This window comes from Ursus maritimus, unplaced genomic scaffold (genome assembly GCF_017311325.1).
Source record: "Ursus maritimus isolate PB19 unplaced genomic scaffold, ASM1731132v1 scaffold_18, whole genome shotgun sequence".
NCBI lineage: Eukaryota > Metazoa > Chordata > Mammalia > Carnivora > Ursidae > Ursus > Ursus maritimus.
In genome coordinates this window covers 50,892,726-50,918,866 of record NW_024424230.1, presented here as the reverse complement: position 1 = coordinate 50,918,866, position 26,141 = coordinate 50,892,726, and the positions used below count along the sequence as shown (strand labels likewise).

The following is a 26,141-nucleotide window of genomic DNA, read 5'->3' as shown; positions in this document are numbered from 1 at the left end:
AAATCTGTAAAAGACATAATTGGCCATTGATGTTTGGGTTTATTTCTGGACTCAGTTCTACTCCATTGGTCTGTAGGTCTGTCTTTATGCCAATACCATGCTGTTTTGATTACTGTAGTTTTGTAGTAAGTATTGAAATTAGGAACTTTGTTCTTTTCAAGAGTGTTTTGGCCCCTTGTAATTCCATATCAGTTTGAGGATTGGCCTTATATTTCTGCAAAAAAAAAAAAAAAAAAAAGTCTAGAAATTTTGATAGGGATTGTGTTGAATTCGTAGATTGCTTTGGGTGGTATTGACATTTTAACAAAATACATTTCAGTCTTCATGTCCATGAACATGAGATGTCTTTTTTACTTCTTAGGCCATTTTAAATCTTTGAGCAATGTTTTGTAATTTTAAATATGCAAGTTTTTACCTCCTTGATTAAATTTATTCCTAAATATATTTTGTTCTTTTAGATTCATTTGTTTTTGAGATTTTTAAAAACACTGAGCTCATTAAATCTGCATTCCAACCTAAGTGTTAAGTCCTAAAAGGTACTATAGAAGACATCTTGAAGCTTGGAAACAAGTGGATTAGGGTTTGAACCTGGCGTTGGCACTTTTAAAAACTAGTTGGTAACCTTGAATATATCACATAAGTTCTCTGAGTCTGTTTCTTCATCTGCAAATATAGGGATAAAGCAAATCTTTCACAGAATACAGATCAGAGATAATAATATATGCAAAGGACTAGCTCTAGAGTATGACTCAGAGTTAAATACTAGATAACTAATCCTCGGCTGCTAGTATTGTGTTTTCTTGTATGGCGTCAATATAAATACTAGTTTGCCATACAATTTCTTGTGAACATTTAGCTTAGATTACCTTTGTTTGCTTTATTTCTTTTCACATCCGGAAGTTTTGTGATTAAACTGTATACGTTAAAAGCTTGAGTAGAATTAATTTGTTGCAAACGCTAGTGATTTTTATACAAACTAAATACCTGTCCCTCAGAGAGCCTTGTAAAGTATGCTGCGTTGGGCAGGGGTGGAGGGATAGTTATAAAATGTCATAAACTGTCTGTGTTTCAGTGGTACTGTGCCCCTAAAAGAGGGAACCTTTCTTCTAATGTTGCTGTTCTCCGATGCCTCTTTGCTTTCTTGGATCCTCTAGTGTCCTGGCATTGCAAGGTTAAATTTTAGACATTACCAACATTTAACTTCTAAGAATAGCAAAGCTGACTTAAGGCTTTACCCTCAGTGGAAAATGCAACTAATCGTGCCATCTTAGAATTGCATTTGTTTGTATGGGTGAACTGTAACTATCGTCATGTATAAATTTGGGTACCAGTGCTACATTATTTTTTTCTTATATGCATTTTAGGGGAACTTTAGGTTGAAGTAGGCAGGTTCGATTTCTGAAAGACAGTCTAAGAGTTCTGATTCTTCTCGTTTTAGTTTAAATACAGACAATTGAATAAAATCTGGTAAGAGAATTAGATGTAGCATATAAGTTTCTTAATATCATAAAAGTAAATTCCTTAAGTTATCGTTGTCATAGCAATGTAATTTAGCCATTTTGCTATTCATTTCCTGAAGAACACAAATGAACCTGCATATGGGAGTATGAAATGGTTCATATTCTGATGGGGCGGGAAGGGTGATGTGGATGCAGTCAAGTTGAAAAACCTGTGGGTTTGAAAAAGAAACAAATTGGGAGAGCAAGCCTATGACAGGGTTGCCAGATTCCGTTGGGGGCCCATTTAAAGCTACGGATAATAATTTATACTTCACCTGTCTGTCCTACCAGGATGACTCTTCTCAGCAGTGCTCATGATGATTCTTTATTAAAATGATAATCCCAATTGCTTCATGGTATTTTCTTTAATCCTACTAATATGACAGCAAGCAAATTATAAATTAAACATCAATCATATGGTTAAAAGCAAAGGCTGGGAGTCAGGCCTTATATTATATCCTGGTTTCTCCATCTAGCAGCTCTGAAACTTGAGCAGCTTCTCACTGTCTTTGATAGTTAATGTTTATGGGATGGCAATTGGTTATGTCCTTTCATACACTTATCTCTTGAGGGTCTGGAGTATTATTATTTGTATGAGTTTTATATGTGATAGAATTTTTACATTTTCCTCAAGAAACTACGTATCAAGAGATTATTGTTGAATTCTTGGTCTGTAAGTACTTTATCAGCATTACAATAGCGGTTCATTTATATAGATGGAAGAAGAGAGCAAGAAGACAAGTACCCAGCTAATTACCAGTATTTTTTAAATAAAATTGTAGGTAAGTCAAGAGGTGCAGTCACAGCAACAAAGTGATTAAAGCAACCATCACCAGTTTTTCAGGTGGTCCAGAAGATCTTTAGTTAGAAATGGGCGAAACCAGCTGTAGGAAGGGAGGATTCCTCTTGAGAGCCAAGGAGTGTAAGAGTATGAGTGCATGATGCCGATCTCATAATTCGTTACAATTTTTGTTCATTTTTCTTTGGATTGTGTTAATGATACCAAGTCTGTCTGTCTTTCTTCCGTTTGTTTTTTGTTTTTCCTTTTTTTATAATAATATTTTCATTATATTATGTTAGTCACCATACAGTACATCCCTGGTTTTTGATGTAAAGTTCGATGATTCATTAGTTGCGTATAACACCCAGTGCACCATTCAGTATGTGCCCTCCTTACTAGCCTATCCCATTCCCCCACCCCCTCCCTCTTGCTTCATTTATTAATTGCTGTAGTTTTCTTTGGCAAGTTCTAAGCCATCTCACTTTAGACCTGGCGTGGAAAAATCTTTAAAGTATCTTCATTTGACTTCAGTGTTGTGATACACTGGTGTGCTCCTTTTAGTGGTGAGTTTATAGCAACAAATTTGTTTCTACAAGATTAAAGCATCACACTTTTGAAAGTATTTACTGTTTTCAAATTTGATAATAATATGAGTTGTGTTTCAACAGGATTTCTTGAGTGTGACTAAAATGGGGCGACATAGCCCTGGTACAGAAAATTGCTTATATAATTTGGGTGTCATCCCTGAGTGTCACCATGGGGCAGGGCCATTGCAAACTGCTATTCAGAGGGTGAAACGAGAAGAAAAAGAGAACATTTAAACAGAAATAGTTGTGATTAACAGGACATGGACGGACACACAGACACACACACACAACCATTGAAGCACCTGCCATGGGAATTCTGAGCAGAGCAAAGCATTCCCCATTTGTTTTGGCTTTATTTTATTGAAAGTGTTGTCCAGAATTGGTGACACAAGTCAAGCCATGTTTCTTCTGATCCTTAGTTGGGATGTTCAGCTTTACCCTCTTAATGATCAAGCAGATACACTTGATAGCTGCAGCCAGACAATTCTTCAGTGTCGTCCTTCTGGTCTCAAAATATTGGATGAAAGTGTGACCCAGAATATTAGCGTCAGAAGGGTTGCGCTTCCGAGGTTGTTTAGTCCCCAACTCTTTAAACGGCGATATGGACAGTGAGGATATTCTAGGCCCTAGAGTCAATGTGATACCTTAACTCTTGAACTTGGTAGAAGAAAACTGTCCAGTCATTTTTTTTCATACTAAAAAATGGATGCGTCAGAGTAGAATACAAAGTATGTAGAATTTTAAAGGTTAAAATACAAGTTTTCAAGATTATCTTTGAAAAAGGTACTTGAAGTTGGGCCTCAGGAGAGACTTCTTGTTTTTTTTTTTTTCCCTCTGTTCCTGAAAAGACCTACATGCATTTGATGTTTCATTAATTCACAGCTCCAATGAATAGTCACTGGCTACCCTTGTTAAGAGTTGGGGATTGTGTGAGGATACAATGAAACACTAGAACCTAAGTAAACTAGGTAGCCATTATCCAATAAGTAGTTAAATTACAAATGTTTGAAAAACCTCAGAGTGTTCTCAAGAGGAATTTTGCTCTTGGTTTTAAAGAAAGCATATTAGTCCTTTTGTTTTCATAAGTAAACGGTGAATTACAAGTAATGCCCGATACAGGAAGAAAAACTTAATCGGTGTAGATAAGAGAGTCATCTGGCTCAAGGAACTCTGTTTCAGGTGGGCTGTGGTCCTTGGTGTATGGGTCTCTCTGTCACTAGTGCCCTTGAAAATGTAGAGATGTGCTTGAGTTAATTCCTTTACTGTAGGACAGCCATGATAGAGATTATGAATTCATTGTAACTGAAGCTTTAAAAAATATTTTCATCATAATTACACTTTTTAGCATTCTTACCTATTCATTGGTAATTCAGCAGAAATAAGTTGCTATTCCACAGTCTGACCGCTGGGGGGGCGAAGATTATTTTCATATTTTGTGTTAAAGTCTGAATATAACTTGTGGTGTTAAGTACTTCGATTGAACCAGTTTAGCTCAGCCTCAGATAAGCAAATCTCAGGTTAGGAAGTTTTAAGTTAATCTTTGTCTTCTTAAAAAGCTCTTTAATACCTGGTCTCATATACTTACAGGATTAGTAGTTTAAAAAAAAAAAAAAAAAGGTGTATTTTACTAGCATGATTATCAGCTGTGGAGCCTGAACAGGATTCTGACTTCCTGATTAGTATTTTAGCTTTGTTTCTGTTTCCTTAAGCTAGGCTTTTTCTGGAAAGATTTAAGTCTAGGAAAAAAGACTTCCAAATTCTACTTATGCCTTTTTTTTTTAAGGTTATTAAAGATGCTGTGTAAAAGTAAAAAGTAGTCTTTCTTGATATTCAACCATTTATCATCTTTGGTTGTAGAGAAAAAGTTTGACAGTACAGTAGTGTTTTTCTTTGAAAAACCATATGGATGATTAAGAATTATTGGTTGTAGTTTTAACTTTTATTGACTGAGTCCAAAAAGTGCCACCACTCAAGTGATGGGCCAGAACCAGAATGTCGGGTACCAACTGGGAGTCAGGTGGTCCCCAGGTCACCACGGGGGGAGACTGGAGGTGTGTGCCTCTTGCAAAATCAGTGTTTGGAAGATGAGCTCACCGTGTCCAGGTCCATGGTACATGCTCACCTTCAGTCAGAACATTCTGTGAGTCATCAGTCCAAACGGTGAAGCAGTACCAAGACTAGCAGGAAATTGAAGTGACTGGCGTAGGGCCTGGTTGTTTTGTAAGAGGCGTTTGAGGTGAAGTTTAGTTCATACCCATCAACCTCTGGGTCTTGCCTCTCTTCTCTTGTTAGCCCTTTGTCTTTCCTTCTGGTTGGTCTTCATTCTCCTTTCCCTAGCACTTTGTCTTCTGGTCTTAACCTGGCATCATGGGAGAAAGCACTGAACCAGAAACTGGGTCTGACTAAGTGGGTGACCTTGGACTAACTGCCTTATGTCTTGCTGGGCCTCCGTTTACTCACTTTTTAAAAAAGATTTTATTAATTGAGAGAGAGAGCGGGCAGGGGTGGCAGGCTGGGGAAGAAGAGGAGGGGGTGGAAAGAATCCCAAGCGGACTTTGCTGAGCGCAGAGCCTGAGGCAGAGTTCGATCTCACCACCCTGAGATCATGACCTGAGCCAAAACCAAGAGTGGGGCGCTCAACCGTCTGAGCCACCTAGTCAACTGAGGGGCGCCTCACTTTTAAAATGGATAGTTTTTTTCTCTTTTCCCTGTGTCTTTATATCTCCATCTGCCCTCCTCATTAATAGTTTTCCCTTTCTCCAGTCATTCCATTTATATATTTTCTCATCTCTTTCCAGTTTTATTTCCTCTGCTTTTCCTTTTTTCCCCCTTCCACATCTTCGTATGTAGTTTCTCCTTAATCTTCTCTTGTTCTCTTTTACTTCCCCTTCTCCCTGATGTCTTATTTCTCCTTTTATTATTTTCCCATTGGCAGCACCCCAGTATCAGTCTTTTTCTTCCTACCATCTGATGCTGGGGATCCAGAACTGCAGTAGGACATGGAGGCAAAGGTTTAAATTGTTAACACGTTGTGTAATGTTTAGACCAAAAAAAAAAAACACTTCTCTTTTAAGAGGAGGAATTTGTGTTACCTGATCTATACTCTGTTAGATTACAAGCACCCATGGGCACTTTCATGTACTCCAGGCTCACATTAATTTCTGGTAGGCTGGGCAGCAAGCGGTATAATATACTGAATGCAAGATAAATTTTTTGCCATTTCTCATATTGGTGAAATTTGTTTTTAATTCTGCCGTTTAATATTTTTATTATATGTATCTTTTTTTTTTTTTAAAGATTTTATTTATTTATTTGACAGAGATAGAGACAGCCAGTGAGAGAGGGAACACAAGCAGGGGGAGTGGGAGAGGAAGAAGCAGGCTCATAGCGGAGGAGCCTGACGTGGGGCTCGATCCCATAACGCCGGGATCACGCCCTGAGCCGAAGGCAGGCGCTTAACCGCTGTGCCACCCAGGCGCCCCTATTATATGTATCTTGGTGGTATGTTGGTGTAGTAAACATTACCAGCCTCCCTTTACTTGATCAAACATTTGGAAATACTATCTTTTTATGATCTTTAGAGGTAGAGGAAAAAGTTTAATAATTTGAACATCATTAAATATATGAGGATCAGCTAGTATATTGTTGATGGATTAACTCAGTGCTTTTATGGGATGATGAAAAATCCTGTCATCTTCAATTCTTCATTAGTAGAACTTTGGCTAAATGTCCTTTTTCTCCCCTTGATTCTCAAGATTGTCTCAGGGCCCTAAGGTGGTGCTTTGTCCAATAGAAATACAATGGGAGTCATATATGTAATTTTAAATTGCATAAAGTAAAAAGAAACCAGGTATAATTTAAAGAATATATCTTACTTAACTCAGTACATTAAAAATATTTTAACATGTATGTTTTAAAAATTAGATTATTTCACATTCATTTTTATTATGTGTATTTTAACGTTTGCAACACATCTCAGTTGGTTCTAATATTTGCCACGTTGTAATGAACAGCACAAGCCTAGACAACTGTATTGAATAAAATAGTATATTTTTAATTAAAAATATATTTTGTCCATGTGTTAAATATGTTGTCGAGTTTTAGGAAAACTCACTTGAAGTTACTACATGTTGACTTATGGAAAGATAGAAAGGAAATACCAGGTATATTTGAATTTTACGATGCTGCAGTGTCATACTCTTAAAGTTAAATTGTTCAGTAGCATGCTATATGTTAATATTATGTAACAATATAATTAATATTAACATATAATTTATTATTATAACTTTTTTATTATTTACAGGGCTGAGCGGGCTGTCTTCCATCCAGAATTGTGAAAATATATTGAGTCATGCCAATATGACAAAATATTGTCATTGAATTCTATAAAGCATCTATAACCTGCTGTCTTTGGAAAGCTTGTTGATACTTAGAAAATATATATAAACTATTTTCCCTCAAATGATTAATTTTTATAAGATTACTTCTCTATCTGTATAGTTTTTATTTCTCAAAGGAGGATGTGATTGATTTGGGGAATCATTAACTCAATCCCTGTCCTGTGTGATGGAAGCTGCGGTGACCGTCATGTGATTGGGCAGGACTTGGTACCTATCAGTGTAAACACATGGCACAGCCTGTCCCATGCCCCTTCTTATCTCCTTCAGAGAGAAGGGGTTGAGGCGTTTTGAGCAAATCTTATTGGTAAAGGTCGTGTATGTATTGCCTTTTTTTTTTTTTTTTTAAAAACCATTTCCTTTCAGTTTTAACCATATTACTGTGTCGGCAAACAGTTTGCACTCAGTTTGTCAGCAGAGCGGCTTTCTGTTTTGATAATTTAGGACTGTAACTTAGTCTCTGAAAAAAAGACATGCTTGATAATCTAGTTCAGCTTTAAGATGTTTTACTTAGAAGATGATAGTAAAGATGAGGAGGAGGAGGAGGAGAAGGTTCATGAAGACTCATTAAGTAAAACTGAAGGTGTTTATCATGGAAAGGCCCCTGCTGGTATCCTGGTGAGTTACATGCACCAATGTCCTGTTGCCTTTGCGTGCTTGCTTAGTCTGGGGAGTACTGAGAGAAGAGGGGGCTAATGCTTTTTCTTTGGAAAATGTAGCACTGTAATGGATTTTATTAACTTCTAATGTTACGTTCAGCAGACATATTTGGTACCTGCTCTCCCTCATTTCATGCTACTCAATCTTTTTACTTTTTTCTATTTAACAAATAACTTTCTGCCTAGAAAAAAAATGAGGTTGCTCTTTAAACAGATTTTTTTAAAAACTAGGTTTCTTTTTTTTTTTTTTTTTTTTAAAGATTTTATTTATTTATTCGCAGCCAGCGAGAGAGGGAACACAAGCAGGGGGAGTGGGAGAGGAAGAAGCAGGCTCATAGCGGAGGAGCCTGATGTGGGGCTCGATCCCACAACGCCGGGATCACGCCCTGAGCCGAAGGCAGACGCTTAACTGCTGTGCCACCCAGGCGCCCCTAAAAACTAGGTTTCTAACTAAACATATCTGATTTTACATTTTTGCTTCTAAGTGCAGTAGTTGACGAATAAAAAATATTCAAAAGTTTTATGGTTTTTACTGTCCTAGCCAAAATTTTTTGAAAACTGAACTAACATTTTGAAACTAGCATTTTATTCTGATGTATGATACAAAAGAGTGACTGCAGTCTTTCTCCTATGATTGCAAACAAAGAAATCTTGTAAGCTTGACGTGGGGAAAATGCAAATTGAGGTTTTGGGGTTTTTTTAATCGTCTTAGGATACAAAATAAATCCTATAAAAGTTCTAGAAGTCAGCATTAAGGAAATACAATCAGGTAAATTAAGGGCAGTATAATTTAACTCTACCTGTGGAACCTTTTCCTTCAAAAATAATCTGAAGTAAATACTATGAGGTAAAGGTATTTCTTAGGAAATCAAGGATGTATGTTTTTATGAAAACAAGTGTAAAAAACAGATAACTTCTAAAATCTGTGGCCCATAATCAGGTTGATTTTACAGTTACATAAATTTTTGTCACCTTTAAAAATGTTATCACATTTATTTGTGTGCTTTTTGCTTTTTGGACTTGTTGATGAAAGTGTACTTGTTCAGGGTTCTCTGAAACTAATGGAACTGAACATTGTTTGAATATAAATGGAAGTCAGGTATACAGAGAGAAGGAATTTACTTTTCCTTTTTAATAGTATAGAGTGTATGTATATATGGATTCATGCACATTTGTTGTAAAAGTCAGAAGGGAGACTAGTGAGTACAGCTGAATCTTTATGAAATATACGAGAAAGTCTTTTATTGAGTAACAGTAACACACAAACCACCTATCTCAGGAAGAAGTTCTTAGCTTCCTGATACTGGTGTTTTCTAGACAGAGGTCAACGGGTATTTGATTAGACTGCGTTTTATTAACAGTTCCCTTTTATGTTAATGTCAGAACATTGAAGTCCCATGAGTCACCTCCCTGCCCCAAGAGAGACTTTGATTTTCTGAATGGCTAGTGTTAGGGACTCTAGATTTGATACCTGCTTAATAAGCTGTACTGACGATGTAAGAGACTTTATAACTTGGATGTGTGTGTGTGTGGCAAGTGGGAGAGGGAAAAACTTAGTTTTCAGGGTCCAGGCCCTCATTGACCCTGACATCCCTTACTATTCATATTATACCTGGGTGAATGTCTCCATCTTAAAGGAGATGATTTTGTGGGTTTAGAACATAAATGTATGAATCTCATAATTTAAAAAACATGAGAAGACTTTTGTGCTTTGTTAGAAATTAGGAATTGAAAAAAGTGTTTCCATAATTTTTAAACAAGTGATAATTCCTTTCTTTGGTAAGGAAAAGACCACATTGTTTCATATTTTAGTACGCCGAAATTCCAAAATAATCTGCTGGCCTTATTTTTCACCACTTATTTTAAACTACCTTGCTTGGATTTTTAAATTGGGGCAGCATGTACTACAGGAGTGCTTAGCCAAACTTGTAATCCTAGGAAATGCTTCTAGAATGAAGTCTTTCTGTGGTTACTCTAGACGGCATCTGGGCGTTCTTATTAGAGATGAGAACCCCATGCACAGAGGCTATGAGACCTGCTCACGGGGCAGAAGGGAGAACTTGACCTGTGTCTTCATGTCTTTAGCTGCAGGGAACTCCGGGAAGCAAGAGGGCAGTGCTTCTCTCTCCTTGTCCCTCTGTGCTCTATCAGAGGAGACCTGGGCACCAGTGTGGTTGAGTTGGGAAAGCTAATTTTTTCAGAGAGAATTTTGTATGTTTATATTATTTATAGCAAGATTTACTAACAAACACGGTGGTAGAAGATAGCAAGTCACCCGCTAGGCAGGGTGTGTGGCTTGGGGCAGTGCATTATGCTGAGTTAGGAAATCTTCAGTGAGGGGTTGGAGAAGCCTCCCTTCAATCCCCCTATCCTTAGCACAGTTTGTCATTACTCCTGCTGCCCCAAATCCTAGAATAGCACTAGGTGAGTGGGTCCAAAGCCAAACACTTTCCTCTAATCGAGCATCAGGAGTATTCACAAAACTAAGTATTTCGTTGTATAGAATTTTATTTCCTCTCAGAAATGTGGTGGTGGTAGTAGGTAACCAGTTTGGGGGGAGTAAATTCTCCTAGAATCTTTGTTTTCACAACTCACTTGCCTCTTTAATCCTGATGTCACAGATGAGCTCAGGAATTTTGTGGAGAGTAGCATAGAGGCTGTGGCCAGAAATACATCAAGGCTTTTTGAAAAGTATTTATTACCCATTTTTATATTTATGCCCCCATCTGTTTTCAGAAATGACTTAGAGACATGCATATACACACAACTGCTCCATAATACTGTAACGTGCATGACTGAGCTGTAGAGAAAACAAAATTCTTTTCATTCAGCAAATATCGATTATGCCACACTGGTTCTGCTAGATACTGAGTTGTTATTTTGTTTGTTTGTTTTTGTTTTTGCACTTACTAATATGTCTGAATTATTTGCTGCTCTGAGTTTCTGAGTAGCACAACTGGACAGATTTCAGCAAGTGTATGTATAAATGCTGCCTCTTTTAGTTTGCCCACGTACTGGGTTTTGATTACATGCTCCCAGTTAGCTGAGCTGTTTCACCCAGTTGGTTGGGATAATCCCCATATTGCACATCTGATCCAGATGCTTGTCAGGCAGTTTTGTGCATAGGAAAAACAAGATGTAATCCCATCACTGTCTTTAGATGTCACATGAATCAGGTGTTGTCCAGTGTGCAGGATTTGGACACAACTGTCTGAAAGGATTCAAATAAAAATCTTACTTCTCTTGGAGAAAATGCTTATCTTTTTATGTAATGTTTTACATTCACATCTTCAGTACTAAATACTCAAAATCAACCCATTTGTACTGAAGAAAAAATTTTAGATACCAGTTCCAGAGTAGACAATTTTTGTTTCTGTTTATACATTCTTATCTAATTGAAAGTAGGGAAAATAATTTTTGTTTGTAATTTTTCACTCTTGCTGCTGGTTCTAGAAAAATATTTTTTATTTGTCCCTTCTTTGAAACCTGTTGCATAATGTAGAATCATTTTCTGAGCTCTTTACTTTGCTTAACCTGGGATACTTCGGGAAGATAGTTTTCAAAGGGTGGAAATAGCAGTATACTGATCTTATTTTATTAAAGTACCATTTTAACTCTGTGATAAAATCATGTTTAGAACTTTGTGTGCCCTTGGTGTACTATCTTAATCCTAGCTGTATCTATGTAGAAAAGACCTTCATCAGAAATTTGCTTAAAGTGAATCCCAGGAAAACCTGAAGGGAGAGCTGCATAATCTCTAGAATGTTACTGTGTTCTCTGAGACTTATCTAACTCCACTTGAACTGCAGATAGAGAGGCTGTCCTAAGTTAGAGGTCAAGGGGCAGTAGTTAAGATTATAAAAGCCATCTGTCATCTTTTATATTCTAACAAAGCATGAAGTCATAACCATTATATACTGATAATTCAGAATTTATTGGAAAAGTAATTCTTTTAGGGAAAGTGAGGCAGGAGAGGAATAGGAAGTACATCCTTCAATTCTGTTCACTTCTCATGCAGTGAGGTTTTCAAGAGGGAACTGGGAGTTGATTCCCTTGCAGTAGTCCTCAGACACACCTTGATAACCTGCCATTTGGGGGTCTCTTGGGGCTTTAAAAAGTACTTGTACTTATAATCTAGGGGCGGTGGCCTGGTCGTCAGGATTCCTCAGAGCTCCGCAGTGATTCAGGTGGCAGCCAAGGACAGTGATTCCCAAGTCTGACCAACCCCTGGAACCCTTACTGAACTTCAAATACCCCCCCAACCCCCAAACATTTCTCAGACAATTAAAGGGGTAATGGAGCCTAGGAATTGTTTTATTTTTAAAACTAAACTACAGGGGGTGCCTGGGTGACTCACCTGGTTAAGTGTCCGACTCTTAATTAATTTCAGCTCAGGTTATGGTCTCAGGGTCCTGGGATTGAGCCTGCATCAGTCTCTGTGCTCAGTGGGGAGTCAGCTTGGGGCTTTCTCTCTCCTTCTGCCCCTTATGTCCACTGCTTGCACTTGCTCGTGCTCTCTTTCTCTCAAATAAATAAATCTTAAAAAAAAAAAAACTAAACTACAGACTTTATTCATATTTTATTCCCCACTAAAGTCCTCAGTTTGAGATTGTCTCTTAATTAGATGGAGGTCATGTATTTTTGGGAGGAATACCACAGACATGATGTCATATCAGGAGTTCTGTGATGGCGATGTGTTTTATTACTGGTGAAGTTTCCCTGATTCACTTGATTAAGGTGGTATCTGGCAGGTTTCTCTACTATAAAGTTAATGTTTTTCCTTTTGTAATATATGTCTTGGGGGGGAGACCTTGAGAGTATACAAATATTCTGTTTCTCCTCAAACTTTTGTCCTCTATTTTTAACATCCATTGCATGTCACAATTATCACTGTGGTGTTCTAATAGTAGTTTTCTATTTCCCTCATTCTGTAGTAATTGGAATTCATCTTTAAGAGAAAGCTGGCCCTTCTCCCTCCTTATTTATTAACTTACGTCAGTGTGGACTCACGAGTGTTTTATCCTGTAGGTAATAATCAAATACTGTCACTATTTAGTTGCTCAAATTGTGTTAGCTCTAGTCATTGGGAGCTTTTTCACGTTAGCTCCTGTGTTCCTTTAACATATCCCTATTCTCTTGATTTTGAACAATTTCATACTTTTTGGCACTATTAGATGCTCCAGCATCAACTTGTATTTCCCTGACTCCAGCCTTGGGATTAACTACTTCTCCAAGGAGCCTTGGTTCTTTTTATTAGAGAATGGTATTTAGAAACCAAGATCTGGGGTCTAGGTACGCTTGTTGCTTCTACAGTGTCCTTGATTCTAGTATTCCTCTTAACAGAGAAAGCTAGAATGTTAAATGCATTCTACCCTAGGCATAAGCACATCAGTATTTGTGCATCTGTCCATGAGACTTCTGATTCTAGTCTAATACCGGAGAGTTTGTTTTAGACTTCCCTCTAGGAAATTGTATTTTTAGAAGCTTCCCAGGTATTATGATTAGTCAGACATGGGGAATGTTAGCTGTGGGATACATATCTGTTAGGTATTGTGGACCCAAGCTCTTGTGTCTTTGTTAAGTAGTCTTCGTTGACGAATACTCCCTTTGTTGTTGAATCATCATTGCTTTCCACTCCTGGGTTAGTCATCATTTCTTCTTACACTGAAAAGAATTTTTGTCACTCCTCCCCCTTCTAAGGGAACTCAGCCAGCTAGGAGAGAAAGTCCCCAGTTTTTGTAGTGGAGTGGAAACCAGTCCAGTCTCACGGCCAGCATTTTTACAAAACTTACCAGAGAAATTGAGCGCACTTGAGGGAATGTTTAGTGGTTTGAACGCACAGGGAGGCCATGTGTATATTAGTATACACACAACCCACTCAAATGATAGAAAGTTCACCATTTCACCAGAGCCAGATTTATTTTAATCCTTGAATTACCTTCTTTTTGATAAGGCAGTATGCATTCTTTTCTAAAGCACAGCATTCTTTCTAAAGCAGGTACTTGGTCCGTCTGACTTGATAATAATCCTTCAGCCTGGGCTTGTCGAGGATGTTTAGACTGAACTTTAGGCCCGCGCGTGCTTGTTAAGTTAGTAGTGGTAAGGTTGGTTAGAGTAGGTGCAGTGACCTTCACGTTCTACTGGAGTAATTCATATGGCATGTTCCTACCTGAACTTAGCAGGGTACCATAAGGGGCTTGAGGGACTTTCAACCCAAGGACTTAACACAATTGGGACAAGTTTAAAATGTCAACTAATTCATCTGTGATATTAACTAAGGTTTTTGGGGGTACATGAGAAGAAGATGAATTTAGTTTAACATGTCTTTCCCTAGACCTACAAACTACAGGAACATGTTTATTTGTTCCCAGTCTCACGGCTGTTATTTCAACTGTAGAAGAGTCATGATGTCAATTCCTGACATCTAGGTCAGTGAGTAAATAGAACTTCAAATAAAGTCAGAATGTTTCACAGGAAATTGTATCCTACCAATGTGTGGACTAAAGTGATAGTCATCATTGAAAATACAACGTAATGGTTTCCTTAGAAGCTTGCTAATAAGATTGTGTGCCTTTCCTATGTGAAAGTGAGCCTAACAATCAGATTTCCTGTTTTATGTTAGAGTTGCTTATGGTTATCAGTGATAAAATAGGTTAGCCACAGTTGTCTCATCCTAGAAAGTTTAGGATGAGAACATGTTCCTTAAAACGTGTATTTATGACTATAATGTTAGTCATCCCTTTAGGGCTATTCATAATAGAAAGCTTAACGTTTTTCCTGTATGATAGCATGTCGAAGAATTCTCATGGCCTTCTAGAAGCATTTATGAAATTCCTACTTACACACGACCCTGAAAATTACTAAACTTGGTATTAGTGTGTTTAGGAACTTATGGTTCCAAGATACCGTAAAAAGCCTGGGCATTTGAGACAGCTTTTGTCTATGTAACTGTTTGGCTCTAAGTAAATTGCTTTGTCCCCATATAAGTTGGCCTCAGTTTTTTTGCTAGGATAACGCATATGGCATCTACCTTACCTCATTGTGAGGATTAAATGAGATGAGGTTTATAAAATGGCATTTGGAAGGGATAAATGTTATTGCTCTCTTCTCTTTTTTCCCCATCACTTTCCCACGGCTAACACTAGGAAAAATATGTAGTAAAACATCTGAATTGTAGGTTAGGTTATATGTGATTTTTCAAGGATACGCATAGTTTCAAAAGTTACAGTGTGAGTAACCAGAAAGTTTGAATTTTCAGTAGTGTAGGTGAATCTCTATTTTAAGTAACTCGCACATATGAAAATACAAACTTGTAAAACAAATTATTACCACTTTGTAAAATAATTTAAAGGATTTATTTTAATAGCAAACTCCTCCCAGTACACCATAGATATTTTAAAAACAATAGCTGCAAAATCAGCCTTGCAAAAATACATCTAAAGCAGTCCCACTCCTGAGTTATTTACCCAAATGAAATTATGTTCACACAAAAGCCTGTATGCAAACATTTTTGATGGCTCTATTTGTAATCGCCAAAAACTGGAAGCAAGCCAGATGTCTTTCAGCTGGTAGATGGATAAACAAACTTTGGAACATCTGGTAGTGGGATGCTATGTACTTAACACCAGGAGACAAAATGCTGATATCTGCCACAGTATTGATTGATCTCAAATGCATTATGCTAGGTGAGAAAAGCCATAGTCAAAAGGCTACGTACTGTATAGTTTCATTTATGTGACTTTCTAGAAAAGGCAGGGATTATAGAGACAGAAAACAGATCAGTGGTTGGCAGGGAATGGGGGAGAAGCATCGACTACAAAGGGGCAGGGGGTCATTTTGGGAAAGAATCTAGTTCTATATTTTGGGTATGGTGGTTATTACATGATTGCATGGTTAAAACTGTACACTAGAAACGGGTTAATTTTAGTCTGTGTAAAGTACACCTTCATTCTCTTAAAAAATTGATTTTGAATAGTTCAAGGTGTAGCTATTTGAAATTTTAAAATTGCATTTCCTAGTAGACTTGGCATGAACGTTTAGCCAGAAGTGTTTTTTTTTTTTTTTAAAGATTTTATTTATTTATTTGACGGAGAGCGAGTGAGCAAGCGAGTGAGAGGGGGAACACAAGAAGGGGGAGTAGGAGAGGAAGAGTGGGAGAGGAAGAAGCAGGCTCCCAGCAGAGCAGGGAGCCCCATGTGGGACTCTATCCCAGGACCCTGGGATCAGGCCCCGGGCGGAAGGCAGACGCTTAACAACTGAGCCACCCCGGTGCCCCTAGCCGGAAGTTTTTATATGCTGATAGGTATAACCATTTAAGCTAATGTTGACTAAGTAATAGTTTAATGTCTTTCATTATTAACTATAAATAGAATCTTAAACTCATTACATTTCTTAATGATTTCACTTGTATGTTTCTCTCTGGTCTGCAGTCAGGTTAAATGTTCTGTAGCATAATCTGTTGCCTCATGTAGGGGTAGATTGGGCATAGTCTAGGCATGACAGGAAAAAACGTGAATTAAATTATCAGAAATTGCCTTCATTTCAAGGCAGTATTTTGTAATTTGGAAAACGAAGGGAGAAGTGACGAAGAGAAACACAAGAACTATTAAATTTTATAGAGCTGCAATAGTCTGAAACGATTTTGGTCACAGGAGTGACCAAAAACCATGAAGCAAGTAGCTAGGGCCCACCTCTCCTAGTGTGCTGCTAGCCGCTTTAGGATCTAGGCAAGGAATACATACTTCATTATGCATAGTGAAATCTAAAGATATGTGTAAAATTGAGCATTTAGTTTTCCTTGATCTGTACCAATTCTGTTGTTACATTGCTGAGCATTAGGAAAATGGAACTGTTGATACCAGCTGTTTACCTTGAATGCTGTGCCTTACAGAATTCTGAAGTTGGGCATTTTCATGTAAGTAGACTCTGTAATAGGAAATGATAACCTAAGATCTGTTTCACGGTGTTTTCTATAATAGTCTTTGGTCATGGTATGATCTTTGTCACCTTCCGGCCTTACCGCTGCCTTAGCTGACTCCCCACACTGACTTCCCCTGACAGCCCAGCAAAGTGGGCTCTTCTGCACGTTGCTCTGGGGCTGCTCCTGTTCTTCAGAGTGATCTGCGTGTATGTCATTTGTTCTCACGGGGATATTTTTAGATATATCTAGAGGTGGGTGTCATTTGTAATTGTCATTCACATACACTAGATTTATGCAAGTTTTTTTTTCTGTGAAGTCTTAACCAGCATCTGGAGAAAGGCATTAGTTTCGGAATATTTGAACATTGTTTTTGGAACATTGGGTTGGCCCCCACCATTCTTGGCATTTTTCTAAATGTGTGGCTTTGTGAATATATACACCTATATCTTCATTTACTTCTTGAATTTCTCTCATGTAGGTTACAGTACAAAACACGGTGTATATTTCTCCCTCTCCTTGCTGATTCTGTTCACTGGATCTTGCATTCATCGATCCATACATTCATTGGTCTGAAAGTACTCGTTAAGAACCTCTCATTGCTAGGCACTGTGCCAGGCTTTAGGGAGACCATGAATCATACAACACTTTTTCTTTGTCTGAACTTAGAGTTTGGAGGTGGGTAAACAAATGACTGCAGTGTGGTGCGTGCCTCTGTGCTGTGGTGGGGAAAGGGCAGGGCGGGGTACCTTGGATGCACACAGCCACAGACCCCTTGTCGCTTGCTGCTTGCTTAACTGTTGAGTCCATGCCTCCCCTCGCCCCATCTCTCTTTGATATTTTGGATTGTGCTGTCTGTGTTCACAGTCTGTTGTGGGCATACTTTATTCCCATCTCCTCTTCATCCAGGAAGACTAAAACCTCTTTGTTCCTCTAATAAAAGAGTAACAGCCAACAGTAGTAGTTGGATAGATTGAGAAGAAAACTTAGATTGGATTTTGGAGGATTGTCCAGAAAATTATTAGGCCAGTAACTGGGGTGGGAAGTGGGAATTGATGGTTTTTGAAGATGAAATAGGGGACACGGTCCTTCCTTCAGTTGTACCTGCTGAAAAGCCAAAGCAAATATTTGAGTAAAACTTGAGGCCATCACTTGGGGGAAAAATGTATATTGCTGTGGCGGCAAAGTGTCCTCCCTTTTTTCAACCTTACTCAGCCCAAGATAATTGTTCATTTGCTTTGTGGGTAGTGAGCATGGTGAAATCATAGAGAAGTGAGCCCAGTAAGCAGAAATCTGTGGTTGCAAACTTCCTTGGAGGGAATATGTCGCGACGGATTAGAAATCTGAATTTATCAACTCTCCAGCCAAACTTAAGGCCAGCCTCATGTTTTCTCATTTTAAAAAAAAACCCAAACTGAAAAAAAAAATTGTCAAATCACTATGTTGTACACCTGAAATTAATGTAACATTGTGTGCTGACTATACTTTTAAAAAAAAGTTCTGAGTTCAGGGGAGGAAGGCTTTCACTAGTTTTCTGAGGGTGCTTTTTTGGTGGTGGGGCCGGGGGTGGGGGTTATAGAGAGTTCAGGTGGCTTTATTGGGTCAGAATCAGTATCGCCTATCTGTTTTTAAGTCCTTTGTTGGTAAACATCAGAAATGGACACTGAACCAGGCAAACAAAGAAACTTACGATCACTCATGAACCAGAGAAGTGATGAGAGGGCAAGGAGTGGGGCTGTGTGGCTTCTTAGTGTCTTGAGCTGGTGGGCCTTCTGGGTTATTGCTCAAGCAGCTTAGCCAGATTCTTGTTGCTTTGGCTTTTCATACACACTTAAGGAATACCTGTCTGGGTCAGAGATCTCCCTACCCCGCCAGTCAGCTGGTGCCAAGGCTCAAGTCCCAAAGCACAGATACGGTTACCAGGGATTTACTCCTTTGTTTGGAGGGGTCTCTGAAAGATGAAATCATTGTGATCCAGGGAGCCTTATTATTACCCTCTGATCTAGCCCCAGTGTATCATGGATCTGTTCAAATTTCAAAACACGAATATTGGGTCAGAAAATTTCTTCTCACCTATTCATCCTGAAGGTTGATGTTGAATCGGAGAGCTATTGCTAGGAGAGCAGTCTTCCCAGATCAGAATTTTTGTAAACGAGGGGCGCCTGGCTGTCTCAGTTGGCAGAGCACGCGACTCTTGATCTTGGGGCCTTTTTTTTTTCTTCAAGATTTTATTTATTTATTAGAGAGAGACAGCCAGCAAGAGAGGGAACACAAGCAGGGGGAGTGGGAGAGGGAGAAGCAGACTCCCAGCGGAGAAGCAGACTCCCAGCGGAGAAGCCTGATATGGGGCTCGATCCCAGAATGCCGGGATCACGCCCTGAGCCCAAGGCAGATGCTTAACGACTGAGCCACCCACGCGCCCCCTTGATCTTGGGGTCTTAAGTTCAAACCCCATGTTGGGTGTTGAGATTACTAAAAAATAAAATCTTAAAATTTTTGCAAGAACCACTGCCAGTCCTAGAATTCAAGTTTTATAAAATGATCAGGTCAGCTGTTTGTTAGGATGTGCAAAATTCAAGGTCTGTTTAGTTTGGGTTACACATCAAGGTAAGGACAGGATACATACTTTAGCCCATAACAACTCGGTTTTCTCCAGCTGAATCAGGACTGGGGGGACAAAGTTCATGCAGTAGAGACTGAGTTAGTTCTCAAACCTGGATGCCTATCAGAATCATGGAGAACTGATCCTCTAAGACCCCACTTCCAGTTTTTTATGTCTGTGTTGGGGTCCAGGAATCTCCATTCTTCAGCACCAAACCTTGATTCTGTTACAGGTGGTCTGAGGACTGCTATTGGGAAATAGTAACCTACAGTGTGGTCCTTGTCAGTTTTCTTCACTTAGCAGGAAAAAAAGTTGGTTAGACCTAAAATGGTCCCTGACTGTGCCTTCTGAAGTGGAGGTGATCGGGTTGTTCTTGTTCAGAAAGACAGCTCATAATCTACAGGGAACTAACTAGAAACCCAGATGCTCCAAAGAACACCTCATCCTGGCTAAATCTGTGTCTCTGGAAGGAATCTTCTGAGGTTAGACATCAGCCCAGAAAGATTGTTAGAATTCCCCTGTACATCTTCTCTGAAGAAAGGTCCAAGACAGCACCCAAGGGCTTAAGGCTTCTTGTAGTTCATTTTATGATAGACCGATTTTGGAGGTAGCAAAAACAGGCATGGAATTTTATCATGGGATCTCTTGCTTTTATGTGGAGCTATGCTTCCCTAACCTGGGTCATCTTCATAATCGGTTATTAAACTTCAAAAAAATTCAAGAAAATTCGTATTTTAAAAAACTGTTAAGGATGATATTCATAAACAAAAAATTTTGAAGTAATGCAGTAAGTAAAATTTTTGAAGTTTAGCTTGAGTAGGAAGTTCCCCACAAATTCTGCCCTTTTTATTTCCATATTTAAGTTGGTTTATTCATTCATTCAGCAATATTTACTGAATCCCACTATGTGCCAGATGTATTTCTAGCTTTGTCTAGAAATTGTGGCATGATCCCAACCAGCTGCTTCCTTTCCCTCTGACACAGGCCCTACTGATTCTCAGTCTTCTCTGCACTTCTGCCTTAAGAGCTGTGCTGTCTCTTATTTGAATTGTTTGTACAGTACTCCGGAATTTTTCTGGGAGACACTGGGTTTTAGTTTACAGATTCTGTACATGGGGATTGAATGGTCCTAGAAATGAAGGAGACCCCTGTTTCAACAATCGCAGGACAGAAGGGGACCTGCTGTGATCTTGAAGAGACTTCGGGCAGTGCATTTTAGAGCTGCAGCTGTCAGCATTTCCTCATGGACTTTAGTTTCAAGGAAATCAGATGGACCTTAGTGCACCATCTACTTTGGAGCCCTGGGGTAAGGCCCGCCCTTCACCGAGGGCAAGGGCTGTTCTTATGCTTGCGGCTATTTCCTGTTTCTTATTTTATAAAACAAGAATTAAAAGGTGGCTATTTATAAAATAAGAAAAATTAAACAAATTAGCATTTTGTTATGATGGGGGATAAAAAGCTGAGTGGTATAGAGTAAGGCATTTATTTGAATTTAAATGGCCAAGAATGTCTTCTCCAGGAAAGCTGGGTTCTTTGTCAGGGTTAGTGTCAGTTGTCTGTCCTCGCTCAGTGAGGACAGTTTTTGTATAGTTTTGTGTAGTTTTCCGTTACAAATGTCTAGCAAAGTAGTAACCGCATTTAGTTCTTTGTGATCTCCATAGTGTCTGCTGGCCACAGACTAAATGTTTTAGAAAATGTCTTAACAGGATGTGGGCAAGTCCTCTGGGGAACTTTTCATTTGCAAATACCTGACCTCCCAGACCAGGGAGAAGCTTGCAGCAGGTGCTGCTGTGTCTGCTGTTTCTGCCTTTCATCTCCTGCTGTCAGAGTTCAGTTCTCAGTTGATGGTGCTCTCCAGGTTCATGTTGACTACCTTTAAGAGACTCTGGAATTCCTGGAGGACTTAAGTACAACTTGAATTCAGCCCTGAGATCTCTCGTCCTCAGGGTTACCAGCTCACCTTGAGAGCCTTATGATTTAAGCTACTGGTAGGAAGTAGCAAGAAGGTTGGGATCCTGAGTCACAGTACAGCTGGGTTCTAGTGAGTAATAATGGAAAGTAAATACCTTTTGTTTCAGCCTTAATGTAAAATGAAATGAAAAATGTCTGCCTTACATAACCTAAATTCTCTTTTTGAAGATCAAATGAAGTATGTTTGAGAAAGTTCTTGGAAAATCTTAAGTGCTACTCAGAGGCAGAATATAAGTCTGGAGGAGTTTGGTCTAGGAGTATAGGTGTAAGCTGGAATGTGTACAAGGCAGCACTGTTCTGGTGTTTGTTTCCTGAAGTGTGTAGAAGTTTCTCTTCCCTCATAACACACTCCTCACATCTGTGAGCAGAAGGTTAGAATGTTCAGGGCAGGTTCTTGGATAAAAGCTGTTCATCTCTGTCCACAAGCCCCAGCCACACCTGATCTCCCAGGAAGTGTACTTCCTAATCTTGAAATGCAGGCCTAGCAGGAGAGAGTTAGTAGTCAATGCTACCTCTGGTGATAGCGTGTAGATGAGACTTGGAGGGCCAAGTAGCATTAAGTGAAAATAACATTCCAGTTGCTAGAAGCAGCCCACTTGGAACAAGAAATCGGGGGTGGGGGGAACTTACCAAGGCTTTTAGGATCCATGCTTAGAGAATTTCTGTCACTTAGAGATGCAGTTAAGGACATAGGCTCTAGAATTAGACTTGAGTCTAGAATTAGACTTGAGTTTAGAATTAGACTTGAGTTTGAATATTGGTTTTACCACTTAGCGTGATGACATTGGACACTGCTGAATCTCAGTTTTCTCATATAAATGGGAATTTTGATACCAGACTCCAGATACTGGTGGAAATTACAGGAGTTAATGTATAGGTTTACATAGCATTTAAATTTAACATGTGATGAACATTATAACAACTGTAGTTGTAGTACTGCTCACTAGTTGATAATAGTATTGAATAACTGTATGAAGGTAAACTTAAAACTTGGGAAACAGATTATGATGATGTAAGTAGTTTGGAATGTATCCATTTTTGTATTGATTACAATTTAGAAATTGTGCTATTTTAATAGCTCCTATATCTCTTTTCCTTAGCAAAAATTATTTTCGATTGAACATACCACCTTAAAATAACTTGGGGCAGTGTTTATAGGAAGAGGATCTGTACTTGAACCTATTTACTGATGGATTCTATTTATAAATCTCTACTACATATCATGATGGTTTATTTAGTTTCTCTGATGCTTAGGAAAAGCTGCTAAGCAAATCTTTAAATTTTTGGTAAACAATTGAATCTTGAAAGCTACTTTTATTCCAGATACTAGTGTATGTTTACTTTAAAATGTTTGATAAGAAAAATCTGATAGTGGACACTATTGAATTTTATGCATAAAGGGATATTTAGTTTCTAATAAGTATTTTAGTTAACTTCTGATTCTTTCCATTTTTAGTTTAGTGATGAGTAAGTTCCTCCCTGTCTTGGGAGCTCCCAATATTTCCCCCAGCTCACGGGAGCCAGTGCCTGCACCGAAACACACACTGTACATTGTATACACTATCAGGTCCGTCTGCACCACTATGTCTAGTTTTGGATCCCACATTTAAAGTTCTCTAGTTTGTCATAAAAGTAAAGTAAACCCAGTCATCTTAGATATTTTAAGGAAGAAGAATGCTTAGCCCAGAATAGATGAGACCTAGTTATGGTTGTACAACAAACTCTTCAGTGTAAGTGGTATCATTTAGAAGAGAGTGGCACATATCCATCGTGAGTTCTATTGGACATAGTAACTAGGGCTGTCTGATACAGTTATGAACTTCTTGGTGAAAGGAGTGAGTCTTTGTCAATGAAGTACCACAACGTTGAAAAACAGTATGGTAGTTATAACGTTTAAGAAGATGCTTGTCTTAGCTCAGGCTGCTGTAACAGACTACCACAGTTTAAACAACATTTATTTGTCATTTGGGGACTGGAAAGTCCAAGATAGGGTGCTGGCCAATTTAGTTCCTAGTGAGGGCCCTCTTTCTGGCTTGCACACAACCATCTTCTCTCTGTTTCCTCGCCTAGTAGGGGAAGAGAACACGAGCTCTCCTAATGAGAACATTAATCCCATCTTGGAGGTCCCACCTCTTGACCTCATCTAAACCTAATTACCTCCCAAAGGCCCCACCTCCAAATACCCTCACATTGGGGGTTAGGGTTTCAACATAAGAATTTGAGGAGCAGGGAGCGCCTGGGTAGCGCAGTCGTTAAGCGTCTGCCTTTGGCTCAGGGCGTGATCCCGGCGTTCTGGGATCGAGTCCCACATCGGGCTCCTCTACTGGGAGCCTGCTTCTTCCTCTCCCACCCCCCCCTGCTTGTGTTCCCTCTCTCGCTGGCTGTCTCTCTGTCACATAAATAAATAAAATCTTAAAAAAAAAAAAAAAGAATTTGAGGAGCAGACACAAACAGTCCATAACAATACTTAATCTTTTTAAGCCTTAATTTTATTATCTTTAAAAATAGAAATAATATTTACTCATTCATAAGGTGGTTCTGAGATAATGCATTTTGGTACATAGTGGGGTACAGAGTCAAGCATCTGACTCTTGATTTCAGCTCAGGTCGTGATCTCGGGATCAAGCTCTGGCTCTTTGCTGGGTGTGGAGCATGCTTGGAATTCTCCCCCTCCACCTGCTCCTCCCCTGCCTTTAAAAAAAATTAAGAATTTGGTATGTAGTAAGCTCTCAAAAAATTAGTTGCTGCTACTGTGATGATTAACTTTACCATATTTCAGGGATGTGCTAGAAGTGCTTTTGGTATTTGTTGAAAGACTGGACTAGGTAAATACTTTCAGTTCTAAGAATCAATGCATGTTTATATTTTTCTTTGTGCTTGTGAGCCTGAAGATAAGGATGCTGCTGTATGAACATCCTTCAGTTCCACATTCCTCTTTCTGTATGGGCATGTTTATGTCCATCTGCTTTCTGATATGTATGTATTCTTATTCTGTCTTTGCTTTTTCTCTGAATCTGTCTCTGCATCCCCTCTCTTTTATTTCTGTCCCTGTCCTTGAATTTATTTTCTCTTCTGTTTTTTTAATCAGTCGCTCTAGTGAATAATTTACAATATATATTATTTTGCTATATTTTTAAATTTTTGTTCTATTTCAAAAGGTAGTGTCTTCAGTGAGGTGTATCCCTGACATGTGACTGGGTACTTACTCGCCTGTCTGTCTGCCCCTGTTCAGAGTCCCACTTTCCCAGGCATTGAACAGCACAGGTGTCAGAGACCTGAATTTGTTCTCACTTAGCATTATTAGGGCTAGTGCTAGGCTGGACATGTAGGAATGAAGTTTTATGGTGCTAGATAATGCTTAAGGAAAGCAGCTGTTTAACGTCGTGTGTACAACAGCCAGGTGCTCCCCCCCCCCCAGACATAACCATGAGGGAGCCCCCTTCCCCAGCTTAGTTGGAGTGCCCCTCCTAGCAGAAGTGTGCCCCTCATTCCCAGGGTGTAGCGAATGTTATGGCAGCAGGACTCCCTTTTGTTTTCTCAGCCTTCATAATACAAACAGAATTGTTTAAATCTGCTAAGACAAAAAGCAGTCATTTGATAGCATATATTTTTCTACATTTAGCAACTGGCAGTTACACAATAGACTTTCTTGTATAACAGCACATCCTTTAACCATGGTAATTAAAATCGTTTTGAATAGATGTAGTTACACTTAATTATGGATCCTATGCTCTAGTTGATGTAAGCTCGTTACACATTTAGTTTGTAAGACTTGTTTTATGGCTGAATGGAGATGCTTGAAGTTAACATTTTTCAGTTTCTTTTAAGAAAAGATGTATATAATTATATAATTAGGAAACTTTTAAAAATTTGTAACAAAACTCATTTTTAAATTGCCACCAGTCAGTCAAGCAGTCATACAAAGATTGACTACTTGGGTGGTGGTTCGCGTACGTGCTGTGACAAGCAAAAAGCATGTGAACATATATTACTTACGGAATATGAACACGATACATGCAGCAACCTGGATGAATCTCCATAGCAGTAGAAGTGGGAAAAGGCAATCACAGAACGTTATATACCATATGATTCCATTTATGTAACTTTCTTAAAAATAACAGAAATGAAGAGCAAATCAATGGTTGTCAGAGATTAAGAAGAGAGTGACTGAAGTGGCTGGGTGTGGCTTATAAAGGCCAATGGAATAGATCTTTATATAATGGAAATGGTCTCCATTTTACCTGAATCATGTGGTGTTGCACTAGAATTTTGCAAGATGTTGCCATTGGGGAAACTGGTTTAAAGGATACATGGGATCTCTTTGTAGTATTTCTTAAAACTACATGCCTGTGAGTCCACATTTACTGCCAAATTAAAAAATACTAATTTTTAAAAATGAGGTGTGATATGAATATTCTGATGAAATAGTATTTCCTCCCGACACATTTCTCTTTTTTTGTCTTATGTATTTATGGTTCATTTGATCATTCTGTATTCATTGAAGAAATCATTATTGAACACTTGCCTAATTTGGCCTTACCAAATGAATTCTTCTAAAACTGTAATCACACCAACTTGTAACTGTTTTGTAAAGGATACTGCCTCATTTAGTAGTCAGTTTAGCAGCTAGTTTACATCCTCGAAGTCATCTCTTCTGTAGATAAATTTGGGGGACTTGGTAACAAAACACTCAGAAAATTTTCTGGGGTAAAATTACTGTGGCTGTGC

The 26,141-nt window shown here is 38.7% G+C and overlaps 1 protein-coding gene across 3 annotated transcripts in view; it reads left to right on the top strand.

Annotated features, from left to right (window-relative positions):
* Positions 1–26,141, top strand: part of LPIN2 (lipin 2) — an 83,290-nt gene that overhangs the window by 17,645 nt on the left and 39,504 nt on the right. For 2 of the 3 annotated variants that reach the window (XM_008690349.2, XM_008690344.2), the window contains exon 1: positions 7,630–7,882. The exons of the other annotated variant lie outside the window; for it this stretch is intronic. In XM_008690349.2, the coding sequence (XP_008688571.2) occupies positions 7,766–7,882 (117 nt within the window). In that variant the 5' untranslated portion in view covers positions 7,630–7,765. Of the gene's footprint in view, positions 1–7,629; positions 7,883–26,141 lie in introns of those variants that run through there. 3 annotated transcript variants of the gene reach the window in all.